Genomic DNA, 25,520 nt, shown 5'->3' on the forward strand with positions numbered 1-25,520 from the left:
TTTTTTCACACTCACCGGGCAGCTGTTAGAAATAATGGTATTGAAGTAATCATTGAATCCAGGCATCCCATCATAATTGATCATCTGTATATCAAAAATTGATTCATCAGTTTTTTTTCGAAAAGACCTCCAGACTTGAGCCTGAATCAATATTGTTGTGGGGCTCTAGGGGTACCCACAGCCGGGTGGCGGAACGCATCCGCCTATTCCCAGTGAGGGAGTACTCGGGGAAGTACTAGGCGATGGGGCTGGATCTACGCTGAGAAAGGGACTCAAGAACACACGATTTAGAGTGGTTCGGGCCGCCGGAGCGTAATACCCTACGTCCACTGGGAGATGTATTGTTCTTGGTGGTGTGTATGAACCTATCCTCTGCTGGCCTTGGTTCTTGCCCAGCCTGAGGTTTTCTAGCGGCGCCCCCCCCTTTTATAGATCAAGGGGGAGCGGATACATAGGATGTTGGTGCCCCGACAGGTGGGCCCAACGTGACTGTGGCTACAGTGGTAGCGAATCTTTCCTCCGATATGCACACTGCTGCTCTTCTGACTCAGGGGGGTCTTTTCTTGTCCCGTCAGCTAGGCGCCCGTTGGAGTAGCGTAGCTTGCGGCGTGGCCTGGTGAGGCTATTATGTAGCGTCATAATGAGCGAAGCCGAGCCGTCGTATCCATCTGTCACGGCAGGCTGGCAGATGCGGTATGGGCGGCGCCAGCGGCTTCTCTGCCTTGGTAATACGCGATCAATAGTGTCCCCTGGTCAATGGAACGCCTCAGCTTCCGTCATATCAATGCAGACGTCCACCAACCGCAATGAATGCAATGGTGGGTGAACGTTAGTAAGGAAACCCAAACGGCCATATCTTGCAGACACGTGGCATCCCCAGACCACCCCGACGCGGGGTGCCGATTTCTTCCCTTAGTGAGGGGTCCGGTTACTATACAGGGGGTCCGGGACCCCATGAGGGGTCCGGGACCCTGCGGGGGTCTGGTCTCCTTGGGAGGTCCGGAGCCCCGGCTGCTTGCGCACGAATTCCTGCCTCTTCCGGGACACATGGTGTCTCCGGACCTTTCCCAACTGTGGAACGGTCCGGGCCGCTGCTGGGAGAACAGGACTCCGGACCGCAGGGGTCCGGCTGTTTGGATGTAGTTAAGGATAACTACAAGATCCTTGCCTGGACACAGCAAGAGGGGGTACCCCAGTCCTGGGGTACCGACAAATATGTTTCTATTTTTTGACTATACACCACACAAGTCACCTGTAGAAGTTGATTTGCTGGTAAATTTGACATCTGCAATTGGGTCTGCTGCTCGAGCGATAATTCATATCCCTTTTTCTCTGTCAGGTTTTCCAGTGTTAGCTGATCTTGTCCGCCCTATACAAAAAAGATACTTAAATTATGCTCAGGGATCATAACTTTTTCGTATCTGAATATGGATATACTTATATATCAATCACTATTTTCTTTTCTGGTTTTTACATATGGAATATATTGTATTTACATGACCATCATAGCTGTAAATTCAGATATATCGAACTGTAAAAACACATAACCAGCATATGGATGTTCACTGTGTGATCTGAAGTTGGAAAACACCATCTACAAGTTTTTTTGTACCTCCATATTTTGGATTTTGCAGCTGCATGTACTTTCAGTATGGTTTTTTTCAAAGTTTTGCATTTTCAAAAAGTGGCTGTAGTGGAGTCTCTCTCTTTGGAAAAGATTTTTTGTATGAAACATTCGGTAATCAGAAACATATGAGCAAATGCATGCATTACAATGAAATATATTGTATTTACAGTTTCATTCCACTTTTTTTACATGACTGACTCCACTGTAATTTGTGCTAAGTCTACTGTAATTTTTGGCCACTGTAATTTTGTGCTAAAGTCTACTGTATTTTCAGCATAATTGAACTGTAAAGTATGCAACTTAAGATGTCTTTTTGTCTAGTCTACAATATGCCCATCCTAGAATGCATGTTTGTACCAGATTTAATAGTCTATGCCCCCCCCCCCCCCACTACAGAAATTAGCATCTCGAAATATCAATTATGCTGGGGATTTTTCAATGCTGCTATTTTGTTGGCGTGCATATTCAAAGTTTTCTTTGATCTAATCTTGTGCATGTGTGGTACGATATGAAAACTTTTTGTCTGTATACTAATCTTGCAGCGCCCTTCACAGGATGATCACGAAATTTGCAATCTGAAAAGAGCAATCAAGTGTTTCACCTGGAAATTTGTTGATGCACCCCCACACTGTTGATTGTTGGTATGTACTCTTCCCCAGCTATCCTCCACTCGGTTATTCTCCATTGGGTTTTTTTGCGCCCCTGCCCTCGAGGTGTTCTTCCCCCGATCTATTCCATCGGCTTCGAGGTGATCTGGCTTTGAGCTTTCTTGCACGCCAAGTTGGGAAGTCTGCCTAGTGCCTTTTTCCACTTTTTGTGCAGCACTTCTCTTTTTTTATGGGCTGCCATTTTTTTGGGCCTGGGTTTTTGTTTTTTATGGGCCTTAAACCCCTGCCTTAGTTCCCACACCTCCCCTATTTCGTGGTTGCCTCCGTTTTGAGGATGGGCGGATGTTTTCACTGTTCATTTGGGCCTCAGCATCTATTCATTTACTGTTTTACACTTGTTTACACCCAATTTTACATGGCAAAGGCTACTGTAATTTTTTCAGTATCAAATTGTAATTTTCTTTTTTGAGGTTAATCTGTAATATATGTTTTATTTTGATACATGCTTTTTTGTTCCATTTTTTTGTAATGGATATATGATGTGTTTTTTAAGAGCCGTTAATCTCTAATCGGGTGGTTTATATATTCAAGTGATTGATTTGGGTCCATCACTCGAATTTTCTGGAAACCAAATTCAGGTGCTGGGGTACAACATATTGCCCGAGTGATGGTGAGTCTTAAATTGCACGAGTTACAGGTAGACAGATCCTTGGCCAATGCTAGCTTGCATGTTTCTCTCTAATTGAGTTGAAATGCTTAATTTACACCCAAATTTTACTACTGCAAAGTATATCCATGTCTCGACGTACGCCCATGCGTGCAAGAGCCATCCCACACTGTTTCATCAAAAAAAAAAGAAAAAGAGCCATCCCACAGTATACCATGGAAGCAACCATCATCCACCTTGTGAGCCTTCTGCTCTTGCTCTTGCTACTTTCCCACGGAGCCTTCACCGCCGGGGATGTCGTCGACACGTTCAGCACGGGCCGCAACATCACTGACAATGACACGCTCGTCTCGGCCGACGGTACGTTCACCTTGGGTTTCTTCTCCCCTGGGGCGTCAACCAAGAGGTACCTCGGCATCTGGTCCACCGTGTCCCGCGACGCCGTCTGCTGGGTGGCCAACCGCGACCGCCCTATCGACGACAACTCCGGCGTGTTGGCGGTCAGCGACACGGGGAGCCTTGTCGTGCTAGACGGCTCCGGCCACGTGATGTGGTCGTCGTCCAACTCCACCAGCACCTCGTCCCCAGTGGAGGCCCAGCTCCTCAACTCAACTCCGGCAACCTAGTGCTGCGCAACCGAGGCCGCAGCACCACCGCCGCCATTCTCTGGCAGTCGTTCGACTACCCGTCGAACGTCATGCTTTCCGGCATGAAGGTGGGCACGGACTTCTGGAACGGAGCCGAGTGGCACCTCACGTCGTGACGCTCCGCCGACGACCCGTCGCCGGGGCCTTACCGTCGCGCGCTGGACACCAGCAGCGGGCTGCCTGACAACATCGTGTGGGAAGGCGACGCCAAGAGCTACCGCGCGGGCCCGTGGAACGGCAGGTGGTTCAGCGGCATCCCGGAGGTGCTAACGTACCCGGACGTGATGGAGTACGAGATGGTGATGAGCCCGCACGAGACCACCTGCAGCTACATCGTCAAACCCGGCGGCCCCTTGACCTACGTAGTGCTGCTGGACACCGGCGTGGTCAGGCACCTGGTGTGGGACGCCAACGCCGGGGCATGGCAGACCTACTTCCAGGGGCCCAGGGACGTCTGCGACACCTACCGCAAGTGCGGGGCGTTCGGCCTGTGCGACGCCGGCGCCGCGTCGACGTCGTTCTGCAGCTGCCTCAGGGGGTTCGGCCCCGCGTCGCCGGCGGCGTGGGACTCGAGGGACACCTCGCGTGGATGCCGCCGGAACGTGAAGCTGGACTGCGGCGGCGACGGGGCCACTACGACGGATGGTTTCTTGCTGCTGCCCGGGGTGAAGCTTCCGGACGCGCACAACGTGTCGGTGGACAGGAGCATCACGCTGGAGGAGTGCCGGGCGAGGTGCCTCGCCAACTGCTCGCGCGTGGCCTGCGCCGCCGCCGACATCAGGGGCGGCGACGTCCGCAGCGGCTGCGCCATGTGGACGGATGAAATCATTGATCTTCGGTACGTCGACCACGGCCAGGATCTGTACCTGAGGTTGGCCAAGTCGGAGCTCCCGCCGCCCGCGGCGCCGCGGGCGTTTCCTACTGCGCCGGTTGTTGGTGCATCCGTCACTGTTGTTGTTGTGATTGTCCTTGTTTTGGTACTAACTGTGATTAGGAGGCGCAAGGGACCAACAATTTCAGGTAATAAATTGCAACCATGGTCACGTTGTCTCTTCTTTCCTGTTCTTCTTTTTTTTTTCTCACTCATCGTTTCAAGTTTTATTTTTAATACAGCATATGCTAATATCCACAGCACGTTGGATGCTCCAGGTGCTCGTAGTTGTGCTCTCAGTTTCCCTTGTATTGAACATCAGCAAAGTCCTGCTCACAGTGTCACATCTAGTTCTGCTCCTGCTCCGATTGTCCCTTATGTTGATCTGCTTACTTTGAGGGAGGCAACAGGGTATTTTTCCGAGAGCAATATCATTGGTCGTGGAGGATTTGGAGTTGTATATGAGGTTTGTGTGCTACCTTTATTTTTATTATTTTTAGGCTCTGCTATTAATTTGTCGTAGAATTTCTTTTAAAAACATCAGATTTATGATCTTAATTTGAATTTCTTTGTGACATTTTGCTATGATGATGAATTTATTTTTCTTTATTGAGTTGAAAATGTGATTACATGTTTGACTCTTCGAAGTCGGTTTAATAATATGTCTGTGTTGTAATATCCCAGGGGCGCATACATGATACATGATGGTAGAAAGGTTGCTGTGAAGAGGATCATACAATCTCCTCTAGTCGATGAAGGTGGTGAGGCTTTCATGAGAGAAGTGGAAGTCATGTCCAAGCTCAAGCATGGCAACCTTGTTCAACTCCTTTCTTACTGTAAGCGGGAATGGGCGGATATTAGTCTACGAGTACATGAAGAACAAGAGTTTGGACCTCTACATATTTGGTACATCATAATACATAGAGTGTACGTTAGTATGTGTATGATCATGATCTTCTCTCTGACCTGCTAGCTTCGGAACTAACAGGTGAAGAGCCCAAACTTCGTGCTTTGCTGAACTGGGAGCGTAGGCTGGAAATAATTCGAGGGGTTGCAAAAGGTGTTGCTTATCTTCATGGACTAAACGAGGAAGTGATCCACAGAGATCTAAAACCGTCCAATATTTGAGGGACCGAAAAGGCGACCAGAGGGGGGTGAATGTGAGCCGATCAAAATTTCTTTCGAAATCGATCCGTCGGCTTTTATCCCGAAAATCACCACAAACCCTCAAACCTAAGATATGAGAGAATAACTATGGACTAGCTATCTCTTTGCAGAACGCCCTAGGAAACTAAGCGGAAGATATTGCGGAAGCAAACACGAAAAACTAGCAAAAAACAGTCAGCCAGCAGCCCAACGGTCAGACCAGTTCAGGGCACCGGTCAGACCAGTCCTTCCCAGATAGCCTGAAATTCAACCTCCAAAAGATGAATCTTGAGCAAACGATGTCCAAATCCAACGAAACTTGAAGGATACATTCACAACTGTCCTGTGAACATATCCCCAAGAGATCTCTCCCAAAAGATCAAAGGAACTTGAGAATTCGAGGGATGATCAAGGAGGATTGGGGTTTTCTCAAGAACGTGAAAAACTCCAATTTGTGAGAACTCGCGATTTCAGGGGGTTTGGCACTAGGCTAGATGGATAAGAATTGTCACAACGAGTTTAGCAAAACACGAATCCAAGGCCTTGACTCCTCCAAACACAAAACACACCAAAAGAGGAGAATTCAAGCCCAAAACGCAAACCTTGAAAAGGGAGAAAGGGGAGGACGAAATTCCAGCACACAAGTGATGAACTTAACACGATTTCATCTGACGGTTGAGGTTCTTTCTTCGAAATAAAGTCTTCTCCGCGATGCCGCCATGTTGATGAAGATCCGATTCGCGGTTTTGGAGGGTCCGCGAAACCCGGGTAGGTGGCCGGTTTTGAAAAAAACAGCCAAAACTCCACGCGCGAGAAGATTCCCGCCTCCACGCCGTGGCCCTAGACGTCGTTCCCGCCTCAGCCTTCTGACGGCCCTAGGCGCCGCCCGACGCCCGTCACCTCCTCGCCCGCAGCGAGGCCCTAGACGTCGTCGACGCCCGTTCCTCCGCCAGTCCCGAGACCGACGCCCGTGCCTCCACGACTTGGCGTCTTCAACCGCCGTCCGCCTGCTTGATTTTGTGGCGCAAACCAAGAAACCCGTCATCCGTCGCTGCTTGCGCCCTCGATCCAGGAGTGGACGCTACAGCTGCCGCCTGGCCTGAGCTCCTCCACGGCAACTCTCCGTCGACACTTGACGCCCGTGTACCTACAACCAAAGACCAAGCACACGATCACACCGCACGGTTGACAATTCACTCATCACAGCCAGGAGTGAGTACTGCTCATTCCTCAATATTCTTCTGGATGACAATTGGAGGCCTAAGATCGTAGACTTTGGCACCGCAAAACTCTTTGTTGTTGACCAGACAGATCCAACACTAGTGCAAACAGTGTATGATCGTCAAAACCAGAACTCTCTCCTTTTTAGTTGTCTTATTATAGCTTAATTCCGAAGGAGACAGAGTGGTGCTGGTGCGTGGCCTCATTTTGTCACTATCATTGGCATCACTTTATTTAGTTTATTCTTTGTGTATATTTTCACATTATACACCAACGAAGAATTTTAGTAGGCTTTTTCTTACCAGTGCGAATCCTTTACTGTTAAGCCTTTGATATTGAATTGTTTTCTTTTTTTACCGAAGGGGATACACAGCTCCAGAATACATAATGGAACGGTATTTAACGCTCAAGTGCGATGTGTACAGCTTTGGAGTTATCATGCTGGAGAGTCAGTGGCCGAAAGAATAGGAACGCACTAACGCTCCGAAGTGCATCTAGACCGATAGATGCATATGATAAGTTTCAGTGATTAATGACAACCGTATGTGACTAACGTGTGTTTTGAAGGAAATATCATTTACAAGTTAAGTATTCATATGAAAGGAGACCCCTCAAATTAAATGTTTTTACGTGACAAGGACTCATTTATGAAGATTAAGGATCTTTCTAGTATCAAGTGTCACAAGGAGATGAAGGACATTTGATTTAGTTAAAATTTTATAGTTTTTTAGTTCTTGATCGTACTATTAAGGGGAGCTCTTGAGTTAGTTGCTTGACCTAGATGGAGTTAGCTTTAGAAATCTAGCAAACTTGCTTAAACTCAATCCAATATAGCTCCAAGAAGTCAAAACATCCCTTGGAAGAAGAAAAACTCAAAGAAGAAATCAAATCAAAGTCATTTGTGCAGAAACAGAAAAAATCAACTGCACCGGTCAAACCAATGCCGCTACATCGGTTCATCCGATGGTCACAGGTTACACCGACGCCCATTCATCGGTGTAATTCTCAGTGCAAAATGGAACCAAGTCAAGAATCTCTTCAGCACCGGTTTAACCGATGATCCAAATACAAGCATCGGTGTATTTACCATACTATCACATAGAGAGCATATTTTCTGGAAACAAAATTGGCTTCATCACCGGTTTAACTGATGGTGTTCACACAAGCATCAGTGCAATCAATGTACTATTACTCAGAGAGCATGTTTTTGGTGGAAGCAGAACTTCCTTCCGCACCGGTTTAACCGATGCACCAACGAAGCATGCATCGGTTCAATGACGCAAGCCTGCACACTGTGTCAGATTTCCAACGGCTACTATTTGGACTTAGAGAGACTGGTTTAACCAATGCCCCCCTCGGTTTAACTGATGCCCACAACTTTTGTGCAATGGGCTTGTACCAACTATGGGGGCTTCTCTACTCTATATAAGCTGACCCCCTAACTCATTTATGACTCATTTGACACATTGACGACCTGAGGCCACCTAAAAGCAAAGGTGAAGAGTGTTTGAGCCATGAGATGAAGATCTAGAGCTTGAAAGTTGATCCAAACCAAAAGAAATCATCCATTTGAGTGTAGCAAGCGTGCTTGAGCTTAGGGCCAGCTTAGTGTGGGTCAAGTGGAGATTTGAAAGCTTGTTACTCTTGGTGCTTGATGGTATTCAACGGTCTTGGTGATCGGGAGGTTCTTGTTAAACTCTTGGAATTTGTAGGAGCCCCGAAAAGAGAAGATTGTACATGCTGTGAAGCTCGCCGTTACAGAGATAAAAAAGGAGCATTCTTAGTGAAGTCTTACTTCTTTATGGGGCAAGGGAGCAAAACTCTTAGTGGGTGCTCCAACGTGGACTAGGGAGAGCGTCAACTCCTCGACCACGGAAAAAATCCAGTTGTCTCGTGTTTCTTGCACTTACATTCTAGCATTTCAATTTGTTTGTATTTGTTCTTGCTTTTGCTTACTTGTTCCATGACTAGATCACTTACATGCTAGTGTGATCTTTTGACTATGGTGTTCTTTTGCTAGTGTGATCTCAACTAGGCAAAATGAACATGTTAGTGTGTTTACTGACTTAAGGTTCTATTGTCAGTGTACTCTAGTTGATAGGAATAAATTTGTTAGATTGGGCAACACTAGTGCTAGGTTAAGAATTTAACAGAAATTTAAAAAAATTATAATTCAACCCCTCCTTCTTGAACGTCGATCCTTTGACGCTCCTTTCTGATGTGAGCACACTACTGACAGAGAAATCATGGTGTCTAACGCTGATGGCGTTTTTCATTTCTGGAACAAGCATATCAAATTTGTTTAACGCTTTACAGGACTGGGAATCTTGGAATGAGCATAGGATCACTGAGCTTCTGGATTCAGCCGGTGGCCCAGCCAGAGCCTGAGCTCCTGTTTGAACTGGACAGATGCGTGCAGATAGGCCTTCTCTGCGTGCAACAATCGCCCAACGACAGGCCTATCATGTATGCAGTTGTCACAATGCTCAACAACAGCAGCTCACAGATCCGTGCGCCTAAACGACTGGTGTTCAACGGCATGACGACCGAGCCTTCTTCTCTCCGCGAGGCAACCTCTCGTAGCAAATTCTGCAGGAAAGGCGTGAGAATAGCTATGGGTAAATTTATGATTTGTGAACTGCATCCATTTGTTCCTTTTCGGTTTGGATATTTTCAAAAAAAAATATTTTAGTTTGTGTACCCTAGTTTCATCATTGTGTGGCAGGGTTTCCATTGTTTTGTGATTTTTTTTATAACAGTTTTGTGAGTTCCTTTTGTTCCTTGTATAGCATTTGTTTTTCTTCCTTTCTTTGTGTGTAATCATACTGACCTGTGTTTGACGGCATGACGACCGAGCCTTCTTCTCTCTGCGAGGCAACCTCTCGTAGCAAGTTCAAGGCAAATTCTGCAGGAAAGGGGTGAGAATAGCTATAGGTAAATTTATGATTTGTGAACTGCATCCATTTATTCCTTTTCGGTTTGGATATTTTCAAAATAAAATCATTTTAGTTTGTGTGCCCTAGTTTCATCATTGTGTGGCAGGGTTTCCATTGTTTTGTGATTTTTTTATAACAGTTTTGTGAGTTCCTTTTGTTCCTTGTATAGCATTTGTTTTTCTTCCTTTCTTTGTGTGTAATCATACTGACCGGTGTTCGATGGCATGACGACCAAGCCTTCTCTCTGCGAGGCAACCTCTCGTAGCAAGTTCAAGGCAAATTCTGCAGGAAAGGCGTGAGAATAGCTATGGGTAAATTTATGATTTGTGAACTGCATCTATTTATTCCTTTTCGGTTTGGATATTTTCAAAAGAAAATCATTTTAGTTTGTGTACCCTAGTTTCATCATTGTGTGGCAGGGTTTCCATTGTTTTATGATTTCTTTTTATAACAGTTTTGTGAGTTCCTTTTGTTCCTTGTATAGCATTTGTTTTCCTTCCTTTCTTTGTGTGTAATCATACTGGCTCAGAATTTTGTAAAGCAGATAATTTTCCTCTTTTTCACAAATAAAGCAGACCATTATCATTCTCTTCAATATCACAGAATGAGAATAAAATGAAGCAATTAACCCAAATATATATTTGCTGTTGTTATGTGCATTCTTGGTTGGTTTAGAGAGGCGGGAGATTATTTCCTCTTTTTTTAGAAAGGCGGGAGATTATTTGCTGGGCCGACCTTTCTTCAGCCGGGCCGGACGAGAACCTAGCTAGGCCCACGGAGATCAAGGGCGTTTTTTCATTTTTTTCATTTTTTATTCTTTTTTCCCAGAAAAACACGGTCAAAATAAACAATTACAAAATTGGCTACCTGGCGCTCTGTTAGTGGGCGCCAGGTAGCATGGCGCCCCACCACTAGGCGCCAGGATCCCGATGTGAAAAAAATTATAAAAATCTTTGCGAATCAGTCCCTAGCACCCCCTATGGGCGCCAGGACCTGGCGCCCCTCCCATGGGCGCTAGGACCAGGCGCCCCCGAAAGGGCGCCAGGATCCCAAAACCTCGTAATTAAAATATTTAGACAACATTAAGCATATATAAACTTGGAATAGATGGCCATCAATCTGATTAAAGATTACACAACACATGAAGCATATATAAATTTGGCACAGATAAGTATAGATAGGCTTGCCCAACTAAAGAAAACGGTAGTGAGGTGGATGTGGTGGGCTGAACGGTGGGAAAACGGTAGAAGGTGGGAGTGGTTCAAATAAATCTTCGCGTTTGTAATCATCAGGATTCTCCAGTGACGGATGCCTGCGCGGAGGGGGCATTGGTATGAAAGCGTCATCATCGTCATCATCAAACTTGACTTCTCGCACGGTGCCTCCATTTGCACTACCACTGGATGACCCGGCATGGCTCCCATCTTCTGGCTCACACATATGAGATCTACCATGAACAACTTTGCGTCTCCCTCGTGTTCCTCTCGAACATCCAGGCATTACACCACCACCGAACATCACGTACATAGGTATAAAATTAGGGATATACTTGTTTATCAACTCATCATCCTCCGGATATTCCTACATCAATAGAGTGCAACATAAATATCATGATTTCTAAAACCAAAAGTAGCAGAGACATTACTTAAAGACACCATACCTGCACATATTTCTCATAGTCAGGGGGTAACATCATAATCTTGTATTCCATCCTAGAAAATCCGCTATAAGGAAGTTCAGCAATAGCACATATCCTTCTGTACTTTTCATGATACTCATTCAAAAGGCCCCTCAGAGCTTGTGCGGTGAAAACCTCTCCAGATGGACATGCGTTAAAACCTGAAGAAGCATTCAGCTTTAACAAAGCCTTTCTAATGTTTTTTTCAGAAACGGGTCATCTTTCCAGAAACGGCCCAACCTCTCGTATGACCACAACTGTAGTAGAAGTGGGCATCCCGTGAGGATCCCGTTTTTCTCGCTCTTCATGCAGCTCTCACATAGTCCATAGTACGCGGCTGCAAGAACTGCAGAGCCCCAGCTATATAACGTCAGGTCCTTCTCTAGGTCAGAATCAGCAATCTCCTATGCATAGTGAATGAGGATCTTGTTGATGGAGTTGCCATGGCCGTTGTTGAACATAATGTAGCCAAAGAGCCACAGCAGATACGCCTCTAGCGATCGGGACACACTATCCTCGTCAGCATCATCCTGCAACATATGCGCCTACATGAATGAAACAATCGGTAAGTAAAACAATATAAAAATGTAATTGTTAAGTATAACATATTGAGGTGGATGTGGTCAAGTAACCTGGAACTGCAAGATCCACTTCTTCGATGGTCCACATGCGGACATGGCATGCGGAAGGATTGGCCTAAACTCATCCTTGAGGTCCACATCCGCGAACCATACTTGTAGGTCGTGCATCCATGTTCTCGGAATCACGTGGGGTCCTACAGCCTCCCCAACTAGTGGTAGACCAAGTAGGAAAGAAATATCCTGTAGTGTCGGTGCCATCTCCCCGCATGGGAGGTGGAACGTGTGCGTCTTGGATTGCACTTTACTAGACATATCTGTTAATAACAGATAAAGTGCATTACTAAATATTATTCTAGAATAATTTAAAAACCTATAATAAAATAACTAACAACCTAATAAACTCTAATCTAAAATAACTATAATCTATTTACTAATAACCTATAATCTATTTACTATTACCTATAATTTAAAATAATCTATTTACTAATAATCTACACTCTAAAATAACCTATTACTAAAAACCTATTTACTAATATTTAACTAATAAACTATAATCTAAATTAACTAAAATAAACTAATATTTGATTTTATCTAAACATAATGTATCTAATTTACCATCCAAATATAATGTCAATTTACATAATTCAACTACTAAGAAAAGATAATTTATTTACCTGCTGACCCCGCAAAAAAACCAGCAGGGTTTCGCCGCTTCAGACTCTCTCTTTTTTCTGGACTTTGTGGGTGATGGATGGGGGAGGAGAGAGTTTATATACGCACAGGGGACCTGGCGCCCGCTGGTGGGGCGCCAGGATCCCCAAGGACCTGTTCGTAAAACTTTTTTCTCATATCGGGGTCCCTAGGGACCCTGGCGCCCATTGGTTGGGCGCCAGGCTACCTGGCGCCCACAGGCAGGGCGTCAGGATACTAATTTTGTAATTGTTTGTTTTGACCATATTTTTCTGAAAAAAAAGAATTGAAAAAATGAAAAAATGAAAAAACGCCGAGATCAAGAGTCAGCATATATAGGTCCGGCCCAATCAAGTGAGGTTGACTTCGGTAGACGATGGGTTCCTGCAGATAATGAAGGCTAGAGCAACAAAAATGGCCACAATGGCGGCGCACACAACAGATATGGCTGCGATGACGGCATTGCTCCGATCCTCTTGTTGGCCCTGGCATCATCCTCTAAGGAGAGTTGACAGATGCAGATTTCAGTTGCCAGAACTGAAGTTTTCCAGGAAGAAAAATGTCAACACACTTGAGTACTGTTCACTCGGACATACCTAGTTCAGATTCAGACTTGGCGAGCCTAAGGTAGAGGTCCTGCCCTTTGTCCACGTACCGGATGTCGACAACGTCATGTGTCCAGCACCGCCACCTCCTCGGATGTCCGCGGCGGCGTAGGCCACGCACGAACAGTCGGCGAGGCACCTCTCCCTGCACTCCTCCTGTCCTCCACCGCGATGCCCGTGTCCACCGACGCGTTCAGCGGGTCGGGGAGCTTCACGCTCCGCACGACCACGAAGCTGTCCGTCGTCGTCGTCCGTTGCCGCCGCAGTCCAAGGGCACGGCACGCCGGCACCCGCCCGAGGCCTCCCTCATGCGCCACTCCGCCGGCGACGCGGGTCTGAACCCCTCAGCGCAGCCGCAGAACGACGTGGACGCCGCGTCGACGTTGCACAGGCCGAACGGCCCGCACCTGGCGTACGCATCACACACGTCCCGCGGCGCGCTATGGAAGGTCTTCCACGCCCGGCTGCTGGGGTCCCAAACCATGCGCTGGACGGCGCCGTCCTCGGAGAACACGACGCGTGACAAAAGGGCGCCCCGACCTTGGCGCCGTAGCCGTAGGTGATCTCGCCGGAGCTCACCGTCAGCTGGTACGCGAACATGTCCGCGTACGACGGCTTCTAGGGGACGCCGTTGAACCAGAGGCCGTTCAACGGCCCCGTGCGGTACTTCTTCGCGCCGCCGCACCACACGACGTTCTCCGTCCCTCGCCGGTTGAACCCCGGGCCCGGGTCGTCTGCCGATCGCCACGACGTGAGATACCACTCGGCTCCGGTCCAGGCCCGGCCCTGGGGGGGGGGGGGGGGGGGGGGGGGGGGGGTCAAGATGGACGCCCGCCCCGGGCCCCCAAAACTATAGGCCCTCAGACTCAGATCAAGATGTATGCAGTAGCAGTATGCAGCGCGGCACATACTCCGTGAACGAAGGAAACAACGCTGGCCCCAACCTCCCAAGCGAAACAAACGCCGCAATGCGCCCATCCATGCATCTCCTGAATCGTCTCTCCTTTTTCGATGGCCTACGCCGCTACGCGAGAGGTGCGACCGCTCGTGAATTGTCAAACTGGGCCCTTGCTGCAATGTTGCATGCTGCCAGAGCGCGTCCATCACGGTGTTTCAGTCTCCCCGTCGCCGATTCAAGCAGAGAACTGACCAATACCAGCCAGAGGCCAGGGCCGCATGAACCAGGCAGCCAGCAAAGCAAGCCAGCAATCATGGCAGCAACCGGAAAAGAGAAGGTAGCATTTCCGATTTGACCGTCACAGGATCTTAACGAATAGATGTTTCATCTTTGATTTATTAATGATATTCAGAACAATATTGTGTGTTCATTCCAGTAGATAGATAATAGTAATTGATTTATTAGACATCTGCGATGGATAGATGATATTTGGATTTGTGATTAAGTGACAACATAATCAATGGGACTAATGAGTTTGTGAGATCACACTTGTAGGAGTTTTCAGGTCCCATGAATATGAGTCAACATGTCTAATTCATCGTCAAGACGCAATGTCCAATCTATCGTCGAGACGCCAAGTCCAATCCACCATCAAGATGACAAGTCCAATCCGCCGTAGAGATGTAAAAGCATAGTGGAAATCCAGAAATAGAATAAATTTGAAGGATCCAATTGATCGCTGCGATGCATTGGACGAGTTCGGCAGAAAACAGAGGCACCGGTTTAACCGATGCATGAGCATCGGTGCATCTGATGGTTGTCGGAAGATCCGACGCCTTGTCATCGGTGCAAGTCTGAGCGCCTCTATAGATCAAGGGAAGATCAACTGAAGAAAGAGTGCAGCACCGGTTGAACCGACGGTCCATTCAGAGGCATCGGTGAAATCGATGTACCATGTTCCAGAGACGATGTCAAGCGTGCAGCAGCCAAGCCTTCAGCACCGGATGAACCGATGGCCATCGGAGCAATGCATCGGTGCAATGACGTCAGCAAGGTGTAACGGCTATATGAAGATCAAATATCACCGGAAGTTCCGACGCTATGGCATCGGTTCATCCGATGGTCCCTGAAGTTGCTGCAGCAGTGTCAGAGATGCCAACGGCTACTTCAGAGCACAGAGTGACCGGAAGAACCGATGCCCTATGCACCGGAAGTTCCGATGCCTACGCAGAAAACTGGCCAACGGCTAGTAACGGATCTCTTGAGTTGGTGGCCTATATATACGCCTCACCCCGGCTATTTTGAGTTTGCTGGAGTCCCAAGACATCTCATACACACCCAAGAACACCTCCAAGCCATACAAGAGCTCATTGATCATATCCTTAGGTTTTAGCACTAGCTTTGTAAAGTGTGAGTGCTAGATTAGCTCTTGAGTGAGTGAACAAGCAAGGTTGAGATCCTTGTGGCTGGTTCTAGAGTGAACCACACTTGTATTACGGTGCGCCGGCCCCTTGGAGCAATTGGTGGCTCGCCGGCAAGTCAACGACCCTCCGGCTTGGTGTGGAGCGGCGTCGACGATATTGTGCGGGGGACAAAGACCCCTCCTTCGTGGGCAATCTCCCTTAGTGAAGATCGGGATCAAGGTGACTGTGATTGTGTTCACGGAAGAGACTTGATTGCCGGGAAGCGATACTCTTAGTGAGTGCTTCAACAACGTGGACGTAGGGGCGCCTTTGTGGCAAACCGAACCACGGGATAAATCCTCGTGTCGAGAGTTCGCTTCCTCTCATCCCTCCCTTTAAGCTTCCGTATTTCATATTGCAACTTGTGTGCCTTTACTTTCTTAGTGTAGTATCTTGTTAGGATTGGTTATAGATTGCAAAACTCTTTTGGGATGAGGGTTTCACACTAAGGTGAACCGTAGTTGTACATCTAGATAGCTTATTTTAGTTTAAGTTTTGTGCAAACTAGTTGGAGCCATAGGTTAAGATTTTAATTGTGCCTAATTCACTCCCTTCCCCTCTTAGGCTAAAGCACCCGATCATTTTCAGAGTCTTTGCTAGTAAGCAATAATATTTCTGTAAATTTATCTAACATTACAGCTTTGTGCTAAGCTGCCAGATAGTAGCTTCCAATTACTTATAATTTTATTAAATTTTCAGCATAGTCATAGTCATCAACAACTTCGCATCTAAAAATAGTAAAAGAAAAATTTAAAAAAATATATAAATATATTTAATATGCATATTGAATATTTATCTAGATTATTACTACTATTAGAGGGGTCCATATTTTCCTTTCGCCCCGGGCCCCTATATTTTCAGGACCGGCCCTGCTCCGGTCCACAGGTTCTTGCCGGTCTTCATGCCAGGCAGCAAGTCGTCGTAGACAACCAGGTTGCCGGACTCCAGCAGCTGCGCCACCGCCCAAGTGGCACTGGCTGAGTTCGAGGACCAAATGACCTGCCCAGAGCCGTCTAGGATGACAAGACTCCCGGTGTCGCTGAGCACCAGCAGGCCGGAAGTGTCATTGAGAGGCCGTTCCCGGTTGGCCACCCAGCACACGGTGGTCTCCGATACGGAGAACCAGATCCCATCGTACCTCCGGGTGGTCACGCCGGGAGAGAAGAAGCCCAGAGTGAACGACCCATTGGCCGAGATGAGCGTCTCGCCGTCAATGATGTTGCAGCCGGGATCCAACATGTCGGTGATGCCGGTGGCGGCTGCTGTTCCGAGAAGGAACAGAGGCAGAGATAGGAGGACGAGGACATGGCTGGACATTAAGCTCATGATTGATGGCTGCTTAGCTTGTTGCTCTTTTTTTTAACAAACGGTAGGACCGCTGCCGAATCATATAGGAGGGAGAAGCAAAATTTCATACGAAGTGCTAGATATTACATAAAATACAAGGAGCCTAGCATCAGTAGACCAGTTGGTCTGTTAGCCATTTGGCACCTGACCGGCCCAGGTTCAATCCCCTGTCGGGGTGAATTTGTTGGCGGTGGCGTAGTTTATCTGCACGTTAAAAAAAAATTCTTCGCCCGTCCCACTCCAAAACACAGGTCTAAGTTAGGTTCAGCCTCACAAGGGCTGCGGTGCCGGCGCAGTTTATCTGTGCATTGAAATCCCACTCCAAAGCACAGGTCTAAGGCAGATCCAGCCTCACAAGGGCTGCGGTGTGTATGGGTGGGGTGGAGGTTCGGGAGTTTTCTCGATCTATGTGAGGATGTCTTTTTCCTACAACACAATACCATGGGGCGGCCTTGTACCCCACAGGTTGAGTTTTTTTGTTTTCACATAAAACAGAAGGACTCAAACAAGGGTACCCCTAGTACTCTCAAGGCCGCTTGTCACAGGCCAATCTCCTCCTTGATAAAAATGAAAATCTGCTTAGGCGGCACCAGGACTCCTTGGAAAATCATTCCAATCTCCTCCTTGATAAAAATGAAAATCTGCTTAGGCGGCACCAGGACTCCTTGGAAAATCATTCGATTTCTCTCCTTCCAGGTGTCCCATACCGTGTACATGAGCAAAGCAGCCGCAACCCTGCGCTCGGCCTTCGGTAAATTGATGAGGGAAGATTTCCACCAATCCTCAATCTAGCTTCTTGCTCGTGATCAAGCAAACAAGGTCATGCGGCATTGACGGTTGTATATATACGTATGATCCCAGCATATACTTTACTACCCTAGGCTCCCATCTTGAATATTGACACGATTTTCAATATGACATTTCTATAAGAATATGTATAAAAGATGTAATTTTAAATAAAAAAGAGCTGCATATTATTGATAGTTGATTTCATGATGAATTTGATAATATCATATTTTACGTTGATCTTTATAATTTTTTTATTATTCATGTTGAAAAATTAACATATTTGACTTAGAATAACCTAGAAATGCTTATATGTGTAGGCTAGGGGAAATGTTTATATTTGTAAACTGAGGGAGTATAGGCTTGTCACCTAGGCTAGAGCCCCTTTTCCATTATGTAGGGGTAGAAATGACAAAATGAAGACTTATGTACATTACAGGGCGTGATTGGTTCGTTGCGCAGGTCAGCCTGGCTCGCATGCAGCAGGCAGGCTCAGCTGGGTTCGTCGCATACAACAGCTACCCTTCCGGTAAATTGTATAACTTTACCATTTTTTCTACTTTCTCTGTGCTGGGACGAGCCTGAGTACTGAATGCCTTCTAATCCAAGGCAATGCAATACCATTTTTGCAAGCACCAATATTTTGATTTCGCTCATTTGTATAACTATGCAGATAAAGGAAAAAAGTTCAATTTACTCCTTCAAGTATAGCTGAAGTCTGAATAATCTCCTAAACTATAACTTAGTTTAATTTATTTCCTAAACTATACCATTTAATTTATTTTACCCTATAATACAATTTATCCTTTTGTTTCTCCGTACACAAGTTGAATTTTAATTACAAATTTTGCAGGGTAGTAGTGGACATCAAAATGCACATTAAAAATATAAATTTTTTATTGTTATTTTTTATATAATTTTATACTCCAATGATTAATGCATTATTAAATATCTAACCTATCAAAATAATGATAAAAAATTATGACTGTTTTTTCTAACATGTGTTATGATGTATATCATCTTATAAAATTTTAACTTAAAACCCCCACCTACGCATGAAGAAATGGAAAAGACAAATTGAATTACGAAGTAATTTGAACCAAATGGCATAGTTTAGAGGTAAAATAAACCAAATAATAGTTTAAGGGTTACACGGACTTTGGCTATAGTTGAGGAGAGTAATTTAGATTTTTTTTCCCAGATAAAATACAAAATAAGATAGGAAAGTAAGACCAACAGATGAAACCAGTGCTTGGCTTGACCATTCATTTTTGTATTTTTTTTATTAAGCTAGCCGTGTCACTTGATTTGCAGAGTAGTTCATTGGCCGGACTAGGCCCAAACATCACATTCGATCCCTCAAAAACAACAGGATACCAGTTCACAAGAATCTCATATGATTTAAAACATTCACACGTATACACAATCAAAATTCCCAAATACACATTACAGTTCACAAGTTACAAATAAATCTATACCCCGGAGTACTATCTCTTGGACTAAGTATTCCGTACAAACACAATCTTAGTAATAGGAAGGAAGAGTAGAGAAACAGCATATCTAGCAATAAAAAGCGAGGCCACGTACAATACCATATGAAACTTCAGCAGCCTGAAATAGTGAGACTATCTGCCCTGAAGATCTGTGCACGTCAATTGATTACCTGACCCAGTATAGTTGTCATCCGCAGGAAGATGAGGAACCCTTCCAACAAAAAATGCAGCTTGCTTTGGAGACGGAGTTGTAACATCACCACTCAGCATCCTGAGCACTAAGGACATGGTTGGCCTTTCAGCTGGTAACTCCTGCACACACAGGAGACCCACCTGAACGCATCTGCAGACCTCATCATAAGTGTATGTGTTGCCCATCAGCGGATCAATAAGCTCTGACACACTGCCTTCCTTCCACAAGGTCCATGCCTGGAATGTATGTTGTGAATGAGAGACGACAAGCAAAAATTCATGATTGTTTGCAACTTTGACGATAAGGTGAGGTGTAGGAGAAAGTGCTATCTTACATAGCCCAAGAGGTTCATCGACCATTCTTCATCAATAAAAGTGCTGTTCCTCCGGCCACTCACAATCTCTAGGATCAATACGCCAAAACTGAAGGCATCAGATTTCTCAGAGTATTTACCCTCCATTGCATACTCCGGGGAGATGTAGCCACTGAATTCCACATATTTTAGCGCATTAACTTATGTCAGGTGATGTAATGTCAACTCAAAGGGGAGTTAATTTGTTTATTATCTGAGCGAAGCAGTAAGATTTGAAAGGTTGAAGATGCAATTAGTGAGCAGCACCGAACCAATAATTACAGAAGCAGATGAATTCAATTTCAGTTATACCATGGGACTCCATGTCCAACTATACCATAACCAGAAAAGAGAAAAGCAGCCTTACTAGGTTCCAACAATTCGACGAGTAAGGTCTTGAAGCTGGTGTTCACCAAAAATTCTAGCCATGCCGAAGTCGGATATCTTGGGGTTGAAATCATCATCTAGTAAAATATTGCTTGCTTTGAGATCCCTATGAATAATTTTCAGCCTGGAATCCTGATGAAGATACAGTAACCCTCTTCCAATTCCCTGAATAATCTTGTATCGTAATTTCCAACCTAATACAAGCCTCTTACTTTCATCTGATCAATTTATAGAAAGTATTAAATGTTAATCGAAAATTTCAGTTACTGTCTTACTCTATAAAATATGCATGTATAATCAGAACTGCAAGAAACAAACTGAAACTTACTGAAAATAAATGAGTCAAGACTCTTGTTGGGCATGTATTCATACAACATCATCTTCTCTTCTCCATGAATACAACAACCAAAAAGCCTCACTAGGTTCCGGTGTTGCAACTTGGATAGCACCATCACCTCATTCTTGAACTCTTCCAGTCCCTGCCCAGAGCTTTTAGATAGCCTCTTAATAGCAATCTCTTGGCCATCTGGTAGTATCCCCTGGAGATAGCAATTAGCATCATGTATCCACTATTATCCAGCTATTGACTTCATCATGTCACCAAGATGGAAATAATTAATTAAACATTCAACCATATTACAACAATTGGAGAAAGTATATGAATTATCCAACACTCCACCTTGTAAACTGGCCCAAATCCACCTTCACCAAGCTTTTCGCTGAAATTATTCGTTGCTGAATAAACAGTACTGAACTCAACTAATGGTGAGCTCAGAAATCCTTTCAATGAATCATCTTCATATATGTTATCATCTGCAGCTGATATTGATCTAGCTTCTCCAGCAGTCTGAAATGGTTTTTGTATTCTCCGCATGCCTGCAATTTGGTGAACAGTTCAACAAACATACTCTTTAGTATCAAATATCAATCTGCAAGTAAATTGAACAATGAGTGACATCTAAAAATCTTCTGCCATGGAAATTACACTGATACAAAAGGTTATATCAGATATCAACCTGCAAGTTTAGTATCAAATACGAACCTGCAAAGTTCATCATCTTAGCAACAGCAGATTGGAGACTCAACATAAGAAAGGATTAAAAAATATGCTGTACAAAAATTAGAGGTCTTATCGTACAATTCCATTCAAAGAAGCCAATAATAATAAGCAAAATATGAGGTTATTCATTGCCAATTTCGGACATAGCTTCATAAGAAACAAATAAGAAGGAGAAGAAAAATGAAGTCCATATGCATGTAAGAATAAGGCAGAAAACATCAGATCACCTATTTGCTTGATGATGTGCCTCTTCAGGAAACCAAACACGCAGAAATACATGACGCCAATCTGTGAAGCTAGTACCAAACTACCAATATGCAGAACTGATGAAGCTTTTATGCTTTGTACATATGGATGCACGTCAAACAGGAAATTGCATGACTTCTGCAAGGCAATAAATTGCTAGTGCTCCCTTTTCAATAGAAGCATTTGGTCAACTAGATAATGTCGCCTGATGATAAAAAAATAAAACCATAAGTTTCATATGATGGTGGGAGTGGACATGATGCTATTAGAATATGCTTTATCTTGTTTGACATCTTGGCTTAGACGAAATTACTGAAGAGTCCTTACTTGTTTATGTGATTATATTTGACTATGGTGAGATGACACTACATGTTGATGCCACCAGCGAACGCGTATCTTCTTAGAGAAGTAAAGAAGACCATATTTTATTTGTAAACAACGTCATCAGTAGGTGAAGACAGAGAGTTTTGACAGGCACAAACACAACAAACTGGGAAGCAAAAAAAAAGCTGGGATCACCCTAACGACCTGTTCCGGATGACTAACTCTGAATCTTCAGACGCGTAATGTGTATACTATACCTTGCAGCAATAATGGGCCATCAGGGTCACTCATTGCTGATATGACACTCGTAAGTCCTGATCCGGTGATCCCTAACACCTAGGAGGTCAAATGTATTGTCTGCGTAGAAGCAGTATGGAGCTGACACTAAATTTCGACAAACTATCCTCCTCACTCTTCGTGCAGACATAGGGAGGACGATATTAAATGCAAAATTTTTGAGAAATATAATTTTGTGCGGATACTGGGGAGAAATAGGCGGTTACCTTGTTACTGATGGCCGCATTGGCCCTTCCCGGCCGGCCGGTGGTCAGGGCAGTGGAGGATTTGAGCGGCGACGTGGTCGCGTTTAGGGCCGGCCGCCGCCTCCCTCGTCATCGCCGGCTAGAACTCCCCGGTTTCCGGCAGGCCGCAGGCGAGTGGGCGGGTGGGTTAGGCCTCGACCGAAGCCCGTCGTCGACCTCGCTCGCCGCCGCGCAAGCCCACGGCGTCCTTGACCCAGGTGGTTTACAAAGGACGCGGGATGGCCCAGCCTTGGTAGCGCAGGGCATAGAGCCCAAATGTTTCGATGGGCCATACTTATTGGGATCGTAATGGGCCAGATACGGTTTCCTTTTGAATTTGATACGGAGGCCTGCGACTTAGTAGGATGGATTCATGACCATCCTATCCTTGGCTCCTTGCAGCAAATTCAAAAAATAGTTAGTCTAGTACTTTCTCTATTTCAAATTGTAGGCTGTTGCAAATCTAGATACTTAGTGTATTGTGTGTGTTGTGTAGCAAAATGTATGTATTTAAATTTACCAAAATGACCTGCCACTTAGAAAACATTCTACAATTTGAAACGAGGGAGTACTACTTTGTTTATTTTCGCAAATCAAATAGAATTTTTCTCCTTTGCCTATCTTCTTTTTTTGGGTCGGGGGTCCCACCGGAATTTTATTGGTGGGCTTTTTCAAGCCAAAAGCTTTTACAACTTGGGCTCTTCAGCGGTTTTAGGAAAGGAAAAAGCCTAAATTACTACCCCAACTATCTGCTTTGTCCGAATAACCCCTGAACTATTTTTGTGTTTACTAAACCCCCACAGATTGCTAAACTGGGTTACTATTCACCTTTAGGAACTAATCTAATCTGGTTTTGATGACTAGGAGGGTGGTTTGCTGACTGGGCGCGACACATGGCATTCCAAAGTGGCAAAAAGAGTGCGGCCCAAAAACCCCTCACGAGCCGGCCCATCTGACTCCGTTTTTCTCCCTCCCCGTCGGTTTTCTCCTCTGCACTGAGACTCTACGGCGCCTCCCACTCTACCATCGTCACCAGGTTCGGCAGATCGAGCACAGGGGATGATCGCAGGTGGAACAAGTTGATCGACGAGAACTACGGCAACCAGAATTGTTCTGTTACCCTAGGATATTACAGTATGGGATGTTATCCATGTAGTTTGTGCTGCTAGGGTTGTAGCGTCCTGAACTAGGATGGAATCAATCTTGATTTTTTTCCGTTCTGAAATGTTGAAAGTTTGCTTTTTTCCCCTCTGCTTTTGAACTGTGTTGTGCTGACAGGTGCAATGGAACCACTCGATAGTCTACCAGTAAGATTTCATTTGGGAGGACAATTTGATTATGATGGATATGGACCAAACTATGTTGGAGGTGCAGTGGCTATGTCATATTTGGACAGGGACAAGGTGTCATTGCTAGAATCGAGGGGTTTCTTGGCTGATCATGTGACACTATCTGCAGACGACAACATTGATTTTCATTGGTTGACCCCAGGAGCTGAACTAAATAATGGACTAAAGATACTTGAAAATGACCAGGCATGCCTTCATATGTGTACATGCATCACAGAGAGAGGAGTGGCAGAAATTTATGTTGAGTTGTACAGTGCACATGGAATTAGAAAAGTGGGAGATCAGTTGGGGTTTAATGCAGTTAATGAACGAAGGGTTAATGATGATCAGAATGTAAAGGACATTGAAAAGGTTAGGCAATTCTATAGCTCACCAACAAAACAGAGTGATAACAGGTGGACTTTCTACAACCCAGGTTCTGATGATTCCAATAGCGAAGATGAAGACTATATTCAAGATGAAGATGACTCATCTACTGATGATGATGCAAGTCAGGAACTACATAATGAAACATCTGATTATGATGAAGAAACTAGTGAATTCAGGAAGAAAGCAAGGAAGCAGACAAGAAATCCATGGGGGATTGTCCAAAATCAAGGATTAAATCAGCTTGACCTTGCTGAAATTGAAGAAGAAGCACATAACTTGCAAGATGATGATGATCCACCAATCATGGATAGTAGTGAAGAGTGCAGCTATGAAGATGATGATCATGGAGAAGCCATTAGAAGGAAGAGCAGATTTGCAAGGTATAACCCAGAAGCAAATATTTCTATTTTCTTAGTAGGGATAATTTTTAGTGGTAGAGTGCAGTTTAAAGAAGCCTTAGTCAAGTATGGGCTTGCAACTAGGATACACTTGATATTTAGAAAGGATGAGACTAAAAGGATAAGAGCTAAGTGTTCATGGAAGGGTTGTCCTTGCTTCATTTATGGCTCCAATCACAATGACAAGTACATGGTTAAGACCTACAACAATGTGCACCACTACCCACAAAGAAGGGATAATAGGTTGGTAACAGGGCCTAGGATAGCAGACAAGTATGAACATATCATCTGGGCCAACCCTTCCTGGAAGCTGAAGAATATCCAAGAGACAGTCTTGATTGAGATGGGAGCAGATGTGTCAATTTCAAAGGTCAAGAGAGCCAAGGCTATGGTTATAATGAGGATATATGAGTCCGGCAAAGGAGAATATGCCAAGATTTTTGAGTATCAAGCAGAAATCTTGAGGAGCAATCCAGGGAGCACTTGTGTTGTATGCTTGGATCCTGATTACAACTTTCCAGTATTTCAGAGAATTTATGTGTGCTTTGATGCCTGCAAGAGGAGCTTCCTTGCTGGGTGCAGAAATATAATTGGAGTTTATGGGTGTTTCTTCAAAGGAGCATGCAATGGAGAACTCATTTGTGCTGTAGGTACAGATACAAATGACCAGATATATCCAGTAGCATGGGCAGTTGTAGAGAAAGAAATAGAAGACTCTTGGACTTGGTTTTTGGGGCTTCTACAGGAGGATCTACATATTCCCATTGGTGGAAATGGATGGGTTATTATCTCATATCAGTAAAAGGTAAAAAAATTAATTTTTATTTGTCAATTAATAGATATTGTTAATTCATGTCTCATGATTTTTATTTGTTGTGCATGGCAGGGGCTCCTCAATTCAGATGTAGAATTATTTCCTAACATTGAGCACAGAATGTGTACAAGGCACATCCATGCAAGTCGGAGGAAGAATTACAGATCTGAGGACTATCAAAAGCCTTTCTAGATGTGTGCAAAAGCCTCAAGTGTTCCCTTCTTCAACTACTACAGGGCCAAG

At 45.0% G+C, this 25,520-nt stretch overlaps 1 protein-coding gene and 2 pseudogenes across 2 annotated transcripts; 1 reads left to right on the top strand and 2 right to left on the bottom strand.

The window, feature by feature from the left end:
• The first annotated feature begins 3,117 nt into the window (after positions 1-3,117).
• On the top strand, positions 3,118-7,255 carry LOC120640356 (annotated as a pseudogene).
• Positions 7,256-10,914: 3,659 nt separating this feature from the next.
• Positions 10,915-16,955, bottom strand: LOC120640357 (annotated as a pseudogene).
• Positions 16,956-19,151: 2,196 nt separating this feature from the next.
• On the bottom strand, positions 19,152-22,494 carry LOC120641898 (cysteine-rich receptor-like protein kinase 10). 2 transcript variants are annotated; one of them, XM_039918209.1, is made up of 7 exons: positions 22,330-22,494; positions 21,484-21,707; positions 20,876-21,072; positions 20,525-20,735; positions 20,177-20,414; positions 19,792-19,942; positions 19,152-19,693 (listed from the first exon to the last, which is right to left on the bottom strand). In XM_039918209.1, exons 2-7 carry the CDS (start codon positions 21,533-21,535, stop codon positions 19,397-19,399), a joined length of 1,146 nt encoding a protein of 381 aa, XP_039774143.1. In that variant the 5' UTR covers positions 21,536-21,707; positions 22,330-22,494; the 3' UTR covers positions 19,152-19,396. The 2 variants fall into 2 exon arrangements, with proteins under 2 accessions (XP_039774143.1, XP_039774144.1); XM_039918210.1 differs by lacking the exon at positions 21,484-21,707 and having other exon boundaries at positions 22,330-22,493.
• Between the last annotated feature and the right edge of the window lie 3,026 nt (positions 22,495-25,520).

The sequence above is a fragment of the Panicum virgatum genome, chromosome 7K (genome assembly GCF_016808335.1).
Source record: "Panicum virgatum strain AP13 chromosome 7K, P.virgatum_v5, whole genome shotgun sequence".
NCBI lineage: Eukaryota > Viridiplantae > Streptophyta > Magnoliopsida > Poales > Poaceae > Panicum > Panicum virgatum.